Genomic DNA, 11,114 nt, shown 5'->3' on the forward strand with positions numbered 1-11,114 from the left:
ATCCCAAAATGCTGAGATTACAGGAGTGTGCCACCACATCCGGCCCCATGTTGCTTTTAGATGCAGGACAATGCTTGTAACAAGGTACAATAAACATAATTCCTGCAAAACAAATAATCAAGAAAAGACATCATTACCTGAGAACAGAGAAGACTCTTGCCATCTTGCCAATTGCTCGAATTTTGTTTCTTATGATTTCTTTCCGGGCTGCAGCTGAACCTACTTTCAATGGAATAAATAGAGAGAAAAGCTCAAGTTTAGGGCATGCATGCTTACAATATGCTATTAGCCTGTTCCACACTCATCTAAACCAATACCAAGGCCCCTGCCACCAGCTTACATGGAGGGGACTAGATGAACTCATGCTAAAAAATGTCTTGCTCTCTCAATATTTAGCTCAGCATTGGTCTAATACTGGGGTCTGATAAATGTAGAAATAAAAAGTAATCCACAAACTTTAATATTTCACTAGACTGGCTAATCAGTAAAACAGCAATTGGGGCAAAAAAAAAAAAAAAAGCAAACTTGTATTACAAACCAGAGGGCAAAAACTGATAATAATCCTATAGTCTCTGTTTAATTTTCATGACAGCCTACGGCATGCAGACTAACAGACAAGAATTTGTAACAGTCCTATAGTCTTCTTTAACTATCACAAAGTATTTGACATGCAGGCTGACAATATCGCATCAGACTATGACAGAATAAGCTTCTTTGGTTTGAGTTGGTCTAAAATTAATGGCATGAAGGAGCTACTGTGCAGGTAATCCTGAACTAAGGGCCATACCAGCATTTCAACAATTCACATCTTAACCTAATGTACCAGGTATTCCTAAGGTCATGCAAATATATACAATCTTTTACATCTCTAGGTGAGTATGACATAAGCAACGAGAAAAGCATGGCTAAAGGATCACTACTGCTTCATCTCTAAAGGGTTAGCTGTGCTATCTATGACTGATGTAGAAGAGAATAAACCAAAACAACTAAATCCTTGGCTGAAGAATGACTCAAAGGTTTTATCTTCCTTCCCTTGGCCTCCAGAAAGAAAAACATCAATCTCAGTCCTGTTATTTCATATATAGCAACTAGAATCACTCTGGACCCAAAAGTGTGGTTCCTTAGAGCTGTGCTTCAACACAATGAAAACACACGTGGAAGCACCATGGTTGAGGAGAAGGTTAAGGAAAGGCTAAAGACACTAGTTTAAAAGGGGCCTTAGGTATACAGAGGTCTGAACAACTGTAAGTCTTCTGGGAGAGAACATCCCATTTAAAATTCAAGCAGTCCACAATTACATATAATTAAAAACTAAGATAATGACTGGACCTGACTGCAAGAAAAGAGAAAAAGAAATCCAACTTCAAAGATAGAAACAAAAGACATATTTTAGGGGGAAAAAAATAGGCTCCATGACACGTTTATGATCTTCTAAAGCGTAAATATTACAAGCACTGAAGCTACAGCTTTTACAAGTCCAAAACTGTGTGGGTACCTGGGTACCATGGCACTCTAAACAGGCATTTTTAAAATACCAAAAAAAAAAAAAAAACCCAAAAACTAAAAATTCTAAGAACCATAGAATATCAGAATTTGAAGAGACATTGGAGATACTATAAAGTGCAATCTCCTCATTTTATAGACAAAGAAACAGGTTATTAACTGACTTGTTCAAGGATAGAAGGAAATCTGGTTCTCTTCTAATAAATGATTATAAACATTTGTTTTAAAATTGACAGAATTTGTAAGTAGCTACACTGGGGATAAGCAGAAGGGGGTTGGGGAGGATGGCTGTAATAAGTACATTCATATTTTCAGTCTTAATTTCTGTATCTATAAAACCAAATGACATGTAAACTATACTGATATCAAATGAAAAAACCACAGGAATATAAAAACACTGTACAAATCAGGATTTTAAATCAGTCTACAAACACATCATGCATCATATTAAAGTAAATGTCCACAGTACATTTCTTTGGGAAATAATACAGACAATCAAACAACCCTAATCATGCAGGGAAAAGTACAAAACATTACAAATAAGCAAAAGAATGAAATTTTAAAACAGGAATGAAAAGGAGGGAAAAATATTTCCATGCACAGAAAGACAGGTATCTTGGAATATGACTTCTAAAAATACCAAATACTAACTCAGATAAAACTTAAATTAAATTTGCACAAGGCCCAAGAGGGCTTTGCATAGACATTACTCAATGAATGTGCTAACTTACATGGACATGAGGATAACTTATGAAGTCATATTTCAAAACAATGTTACTCTGTCTGGTCTGTACCTTTTTTATTGCCATATATGAGCCGTTCTTCAGATGGAGAGTCCAGAAAAAAGGAAGTGAATGATGGAGAAAAGGTGGTTGAGACAAATAAAAAGATAGAGATTTAACTTGGCAGTGGTACTGAAGAATGAATGTAGAAAGAAAGGGAGAAAAATGAAGGCCCTCATATTTGGAAATTTGAAAAATGTAGTACTGTAGAATCTGGTGAATAAAGAGGGATGCCACTAGATAGAACTCTAAAGATTTCTTAAAAGATATGTGCACAGAAGAAATTATGGACAGAATGACTATCATATCTGATGAAAGCAGACATAATTAGGGACAGAAAAAAACATGTGAAAACACATAAGACTGATAAAAGACTGCTAACAACAATTGCACATTTATAGTCATACCCCTAAGGAAATGTGTCACCTGTGGAAGTATGTTAAGTAAAAGGTAATGACACAAATGAAATACAAACTCATGTGGTTCTTCAAGGACACCAACATCTGCAAAATGTGTAGTACAGTCAGAGAAATGTAGGTAACTTCATAAACTGCCTCAGTAGAATACCTCACCCCCTCCCAATGAAGGAAAAGCTAAACCTCCCATGCTCCCTAACAAGAGCACATGATTTCCTGAATCTGAATTGCAGAACTTTTGCATATACGTAGGAGCAACAGTATGTGCTTTCTGTCCCCAATCCAATCTGGGAATTTGGGGGACATCTTTTTGCAAAAATAGCAACAGATTGTTTCAAATCAAGTAATAGTTCTAAGAGTAGGCAGCTGGGGTGGTTTCACCTGAGCTTTCCCTATCTTCCATTCAAATGCTGAGATAAATTATTCCATTATAGGAAATGTACTTATTTTAGTGAAACTGCAACACATATGAATTATGTACTTCTCTTTACCAAACTGAAGACAAAAGATAAATATCTGGAAAAAATTGCATGCAACCTAAATATCACAGAAATCAGTGTTCGAAAATTCTCTTTTATGATTAACACTTCTAAAAGGGATGCTATGTGCATTTATACATTTAGTGCTAATGCAAATTTTTGTCTTAAAAATGACCCCACACACACATTAAACAATACAGGGCACCAAAGATTTACCACTTAACAATAGTCTTATGCCTTTACCTAATCTTAGCTTTTTTTTCTTGAGACCGAGTCTCGCTCTGTCAACCAGGCTGGACCGCAAAGGCATGATTTCGGCTCACTGCAACCTCTGCCTCCTGAGTTTAAGCGATTCTCCTGCCCCACTCAGCCTTCGAAGTAGCTGGGACTATGGGCGCACACCACCACGCCCAGCTAATTTTTGTACTTTTTTAGTAAAGACGGGTTTTGCCATGTTGGCCAGGTTGGTCGCAAACTCCTGACCTCAGGTGATCCACCCACCTTGGCCTCCCAAAGTGCTAGGATTACAGGCGTGAGCCACCACGCCCGGCCATCTTAGCTTTAAATATACAAAAATTACTTCTTCTTTCCTGACACTCAGAAATCTCCAATCCTGCTCTCCTTTCCCCAAAGAAAAGCTAAACCCTTATTCTGATTCCACAGCCATCCCATCAAGTTTTCTTTCTAAAGCCAGATTTCTCCCCAGACCAATTCCATAGGATGGTTCCACCATTGTGTAAGAAAAGAGGAAGGAGAGAACAGAAGGCAAGTCATTATGGTGAAAGGAAAGGAGAAAAGATGGACGGAGTTAGAGGGAAGAAATCAGGGAGTACAAATAAGGAAGGGAAATAAACCTAGTTCCAGCAGCTCTTTGCCTACCCCACTTTAAACCTTAGTATCTATCCGAATCTCCTTCTCTATCCTCCATTTCCTCAACATTCTTTATCTTCCAAACCATTTCCATTTCTCCATGCAAACTCCCAGACTCATATTCCTAAAACTTTCTTAGAGTCTCTACTCCTAATACTTGGTAGTGGAAGAGTGAAAAAAATGAGGAGTAATTGTACCTGCCCTGTTGGCAGTAAAGGGAGATCTATTTCTAATATTAAAAGCTGGAACTCAGTGTATTTTCCCATAGAAACATTGCCATAAATGGTGCTTAACAATTTTTAAAATTATTTAAGACTGGGAAAGAATTTTCATCCTCTCTATTCCCTCAGTTTCTGAATAAGAAAACCTGAGAAATTAGGTACCTTTTCTAAGATTACATAGCTAGTGAACGGTAGTGACAAGACACCTAAACCACTGATCCTTTTCATTAAACTACACTGCCTCTTTAATGATCAAATTCAATTCATCCCTGGAATGCAAGAATGATATAACAAGGGGATAAATTATCATAGTAATAGGAATATACAAATACCTTATATTGATGATATATAAAATCTCATTAGAATATAATAAAATTTTATATTTATTTCTGGTTCAATCTCAAAACATGACTCGGTATCTTTATTCATATAAATCATAGGTACCTAAAACCAAGTACTATAATTAGACTAACAAGGAACCTTTTTTTCTTATTATTATAAGAAGAGGACTAAAGCATTATCTACCATCATTCCTATTTAACATACTATTGGCAGTACTGATAATAACTTTTAAAGCATAAAAGAAAGGTAAAAATACAGAATATAAATAATATCAATCCCCTATAAATATTTTTAAAAGTAATAGAAAACAAATAAAAAATTATTACAGAAAATAATTCTGCTGATTCAAGTTTGTTAGATATAAGATAAACCCACAAATATATATTCTTTTATACAGATAGAAAAAAAGAGACACCAGTTGTAATAGTAATAAGAACATAAAATACAGATGTATTAATTTAACTTGACAATGACAAAATTTTTTCAAAGAAAAACTATATAATCTTAAATAGAGGAATTATGTATTAAATGAAGGAATTACAGTAAATAAAGTAATTACATAGAGCAAGAGTTCTTGGTCTTAGTTTGGAAAACTACTATTTATTTTAAAAAAGAGAGAGAGAGAAAGAGAGAGAGAAAGAAAGAGAGAAAGAAAGAAAGAGAGAGAGAGAGAGAGAAAGAAAGAAAGAAAGAAAGAAAGAAAGAAAGAAAGAAAGAAAGAAAGAAATCCCAGCACTTTTTAAGAGGCTGAGGTGGGAGGACTGCTTGAGGCCAGGAGTTCAAGACCAGCCTTGGCAACATAGGGAAACCTCATCTCTTAAAAAAAAAAAATTAAAAACACCTCCCTAGATTCAGATATAGAATTAACATAATATCAATTAAAACTCTCACTAAATATTTCACAGAATTTGAAAAATAGAAAACTTTCTTTAAAAATTAGGCTGTGTGCCAATAATTACTTCAATTATTAATTATCGCAATACTTACAACATTATGAAGTAGGTATTACTGTCACTTCTTTGAAGATGAGAGAAACTGAGACTCAGAAAGGTTAAGTAAGTTGTCTGATGCCACAGAGCCATTATAAGGAACTAGAATCTGAGCCCAGGTCTATTCTTACAACAAAAGTGACAGCAGAACAGGGAAACAAAATATATATTTGAAACTATTCAGTGGCTGGGCATGGTGGCTCACACCTGTAATCCCAACACTTTGGGAGGCCAAGGCGGATGGATTGAGGCAGGCGGATCATCTGAGGTCAGGAGTCCGAGACCAGTTTGGCCAAGATGGTGAAACCCCGTCTCTACTAAAAATACAAAAATTAGCTGGGCGTGGTTGTGGGCACCTGTAATCCCAGCTACTTGGGAAGCTGAGGCAGGAGAATCACTTGAACCAGGGAGATGGAGGTTGCAGTGAGCCAAGATTGCACTACTGCACTCTAGCCTGGGTGACAGAGCAAGACTCTGTCTCAAAAAAAAAAAAAAAAAAAAAAAAAAAAAAAAAAAAAAAAAAAAAAAAAAAAAAAAAAAAAAAAAGGAAAGAATTAAAATAAGGAAAAGTATTATTCACTAAAGTTTACTATCCAAACTAAAAAATAACTGATATAAATATACTATGTCAGTTATTAACAAATGTGTAAGAATAAAAGGGCATCTCTGCCTACCACCAACAGATGGCAATGGTAGCACTTGTACACAGTTACTTTGTACTTTCAACAAATGGGCTTTCAAGTGTTTAAGAATCAAACCTGTTTGTAAGTAGAGAAATTTCTAAATAGGTTTCATTCAGATTTTACTCAAAAAGTGATCAAATGAAATGGATAGTTTACACAGTTGGAAAAACAGTAATTTTCTTCTTAGCATCATTAGAAATCAAAGAAATGTAAACTTAAGCAATTATAATTTACTACTATATAGCCATGAAGAAAATAAGTAAAAATGACCAAAATCCAATGAGGTAGTCCTGTGGAGAAATATGTCTATGGATTCCTTGCTGGGGGCACTTCATAGTGGTCCAATCCTTCTGCAAAGCAATGTGGTAGTTCACAGCTAAAACAATGAAGCTAAAAGAGTTACAGAGTTAATTCTGTAACTCTATAATTCTCTTCAATAAATTTATTCCAAGAAGGAAAATAAAAGCTATAATACAAATATGTTTATTTTACTGCTATTCATAAGGATAATTTGGAACCCAGTTGCCAAACAATGTGAGATTAACTATGAAAATTAAATTATCGTGTGTGTGTATTTTTTTTTAATAGAGACAAGGAAATCTTTCCATATTGCCCAGGCTGGTCTCCAACTCCTGGGCTCAAGGGATCCTCCTGCCTTGGCCTCCCAAAGTGGTGGGATTACAGGCGTGAGCCACCACATCTGGCCAAACATTATAGTTTATCAATGGACTTAGAAATATGCAGCTATTAAATCTTACCAATATATAGACCATGTTCAAAATATGGAAACATTGAAATATTGATTACAACTATAAAAAGTATACTAAAACAAAGATGTGAGGGGAATATGGAAGGGAATCATTTTCGGTTTATAAATTGTTTACCTTTTTATGTACTTGGGTTTTAATTAAATATTTAAATAACAAAGTTTTAAATAAAAATTTCAAAACAAAATAAAATGAATTTTTTTTCTATAGTACTACTTTTTACTATAAACATGCATTAGGTACATAGGCTTGTTGGCTTACATAACAACCATGTATATAACTTTGTTTCTGTGGAAAAAGTGCTTTCAGAATCTCAAACTAAATTAGCAAGTGGTCTTTTAGAACACAGCCACACTAATTTAGAAACAGTCTATTTTAGTGTCTAAAAGGAAGGAAAAGCAAAATTGGGAGTTCAGGTATGCTTTTGATACACTAAGAATATTGTTCTAATAAAACAAATAGTGTTTTTATCCTCTTTTCTCTAACCAGTGTCCATATTCATCAAGGACTACATCCTTTTAATACTTCAGTTTTCCTTTCCTAATATTCTTTCTTCCAAATTTCTCCTTTCCCAAAGTTCATCTTCTTTCCAATATTACCATAAAAAAATGAAATCACTAAAATTATTTTCAAATCTTAATATCCAAAAAAAGTAGCTTGTTACTTATCAAATAGCATACGCTGAAAGCAATGACTATTATTTGCAAAATAGTGTGTACTGAGGCTAGGCAGTAAAGAAATATCATTTCACTATAAAAAAATAGTAAGATGAATAATCATACCATCAAACTGGTCTTCACCTTCAGTCATTAGTTCATCATCAGAGCAAATACTCAGAACATTTACCAACATTTCTGTCACTATTTGGAAAAAAAAAGTTACATGTTAGCTGACCATATATAACTGTCTGTACATATACATAGCAACTATTTCTACAAATGGTCAAATAATGTTTAGCCCAAGAAAGCAAACACATTCTTACAGTAAGAACGATGGAAATAAAAAATGTAAAGGCTTTCAAAATGAAAGAAATTCAGTGGATAACAACCCTGAAAGAGATTCTTTATGGAACAAATTTTCAGGCCTCTCAAAAAAAAAAAAAATTAAGCCCCATAGAGATAAGAACAGAGATGAATAACAACTGAATGTATACATTTCAAATCTTCATTCATGGATATAGCATAATAAGAAAAAAAATCATGGCAGAGTTTTACTGGTTCCAAAAAGTCTCAGGATTTAATCTTTTTTTTTTGAGACGGAGTCTCGCTCTGTCACCCGGGCTGGAGTGAAGTGGCTGGTTCTCGGCTCACTGCAACCTCCGCCTCCCGGGTTCACGCCATTCTCCTGCCTCAGCCTCCCGAGTAGTTGGGACTACAGGCACCCGCCACCATGCCTGGCTAATGTTTTGTATTTTTAATATACCATGTTGGTCAGGCTGGTCTTGAACTCCTAACCTTATGATCCACCCGCCTCGACCTCCCAAAGTGCTGGGATTACAGGCGTGAGCCACTGGGCCAGGCCTTATCTTTTAAAAACTGGCTCAGCAACTCCTTTGAAATTTATTTCTAAAGATTACTAATGACTATCTAACAATCTGAACCCTTGGCAGTTTCATAGGCTTAATCCTCTTTCACTATTCTATATGTTTTTTTCCTTCTCTTTTCCCTTGGTTCCCAAGATTCTACTCTTCTGGTTTTCCCATGATTGGATCATTTTTCCCCAAAACTTTGGATATCCTCAAGATTCTCTCTGCAGTATTATTCCTCCTATATGTTCAATCACTTGGAATTTCTGTCTATTATCATATTTACAGTTTCAATTATCATCTCGTTGAAGATGATTCCAAAGTCTGTATCTCCAGTGTTAACCTCTCCTTCAGGCTCCAGATTTCCTTGCTGGTTTTATTGTCAACTGTCTTAAACCATTTGTATACTGTATGTTTCCCCTACTAGAATGAAAACTTCATGAGTGTAGGATATTGTTTAATTCACTATTATAACTTCAGAGCCTGGCACTGTGCCCTGGCACATGACAGGTACTCAATTAATAAATAAGTACACAAAATAAGAAAAATAAAAGCAAATTTCAATTAATAAAAATGTCTATTGAATATTAGCAGTTAGATGTCCTGAAGGCACCTAGAAATGAACATATCCAAAACAAAATTCAATACTTCTACAAACCAGTTTTTCCTGCTATAAATATACTAAAAGCACCCCACATGTCAAGTACTACACTAAAGCTCTAGGATTCAGGTATGAAAGGCACAGTCTCTACCTTCAAAAAGCTTACTAACTACCGAAGGAGATATTAAATATCAACCGCAAAAGACTGATGAAAAACATGCTATAAGTATTCAAAGATATGCAAAAGACCTGCTGGAGAAGGCAAGCCTTTTGATAGATGACATTTGAGAAGAATCATAAACTAGGAGTTTGCCAAGTGGAGAGGGCAGAAAAGGCATTCTAAACAGAAGTTAGAAAAATGATGTAGTAGTCATTTATCACAACAGAATAGAATTGAGAGTCCAGAAAGAAAACCTGATATTTAAGGTCAATTGATTTTTGACAAGGGTGCCAAAACAATTCAGTGGCTAAAGAACAGTCATTTCAACAATGGTTAACTACAAAAGAATAAAGCTGCAAATGGTCCCATGCGAAAGAATAAACTGCACTCCCCCTACTGCACACCACATGCAAAAATTAACTCAAAATGGATCAAACACCATTTTAGTAAGAACTAAACCTCTTTACTTTAGTTCTTACTAAAACACCATTTTAGTAAGAACTAAAACTCTTAAAAAAAAACAGGGGTAAATCTTTATGAGCTCGGATTAGGCAATGATTTCTTAGGTATAACAACAAAAACACAAGCAACAAGGGAAAAAATAAATATGACTTCGCCAAAATTAAAAAATTTTTGAAAGAAGCCAGTCACAAAAGACCATATACCGTATGACCTTATTTACATAAAACGTCTAGCAAAGGCAAAATCTACAGAGACAGAAAGATTAGTCTTTCTGATGGTTACATAACTCTAAAAATATACTAAAACCAACTGAATTGTATACTTTAAATAGATTAATTGCATAGTATATAAATTATATTTCAATAAAGAAAGCTGTTATGTTGTATACCTTAAATATACACAATAAAATGTATTTTTTAAAAAAATTAGAAAAGTTTTGTGCTTCAAAGGACAAAAAAATCAGGCACAGAAACATGTGCCTGTAATCCCAGCTACCCGGGAGAATGAAGGAGGATCACTTGAGCCTAGGAATTTGAGACCAGCCTAGGCAACACAAAGATCCCATCTCTAAAAAAAAGAAAAAAAAAAATAGCTAGTCATGGTGGGACATGCCTATAGTCTACCTACTCAGAAGGCCGTGTGGTAAGATTGCCCGAGTCCAGGAGTTTGAGATTGTTGCAGTGAGTTACGACTGCACTCCAACATTCTAGCTGAGGTGACAGAGTAAAAGCCTAAAGGATATTATCAAGAAAGTGAAAGTCAGCCAGGTGGGGGGCTCATGCCTGTAATTCCAGCACTTTAGGAGGCTGAGCAGGCGGATCACTTGAGACCAGAAGTTTGAGATCAGCCTTACCAACATGGTGAAACCCCGTCTCTACTAAAAATATAAAAATTAGCCGGGCATGGTGGCACAAGCCTGTAATCCCAGCTACTTGGGAGGGTGAAGCAGGAGAATCACTTGAACCTGGGAGGTGGAGGTTGCAGTAAGCCAAGATGGTACCATTGCACTCCAGTCTGGGCGACAAAGTGAGACCCTGTCTCAAAAAAAAAAAAGAAAGAAAGAAAGTGAAAGTGGGAGAAAATTATTTGTAAATCATATATGATAAGGGACTTGCATATGGAATATATAAAAAACGGGCGGGCACAGTGGCTCACACCTGTAATCCCAGCACTTTGGGAAGGCCGAGGCGGGCGGATCACGAGGTCAGGAGATCGAGACCATCCTGGCAAACACGGCGAAACCCGGTCTCTACTAAAAACACAAAAAAATTAGCCGGGTGGCTCAAGCCTGTAATCCCAGCACTTTGGGAGGCC

At 35.7% G+C, this 11,114-nt stretch overlaps 1 protein-coding gene across 3 annotated transcripts in view; it reads right to left on the reverse strand.

Annotated features, from left to right (window-relative positions):
- PPP3CB (protein phosphatase 3, catalytic subunit, beta isozyme) overlaps positions 1 to 11,114 on the reverse strand; it is a 60,630-nt gene that overhangs the window by 9,599 nt on the left and 39,917 nt on the right. Inside the window, exons 10-12 of one of the 3 annotated variants that reach the window (XM_011928091.1) lie at positions 7,835 to 7,912; positions 2,298 to 2,324; positions 138 to 222 (exon numbers count right to left, since the gene is read on the reverse strand). In XM_011928091.1, the coding sequence (XP_011783481.1) occupies positions 138 to 222; positions 2,298 to 2,324; positions 7,835 to 7,912 (190 nt within the window). The remainder of the gene's footprint in view (positions 1 to 137; positions 223 to 2,297; positions 2,325 to 7,834; positions 7,913 to 11,114) is intronic. The other 2 variants (XM_011928095.1, XM_011928103.1) reach the window with 2 other exon arrangements.

This window comes from Colobus angolensis, unplaced genomic scaffold, assembly GCF_000951035.1.
Source record: "Colobus angolensis palliatus isolate OR3802 unplaced genomic scaffold, Cang.pa_1.0 Scaffold12, whole genome shotgun sequence".
NCBI classification, from domain to species: Eukaryota; Metazoa; Chordata; class Mammalia; order Primates; family Cercopithecidae; genus Colobus; species Colobus angolensis.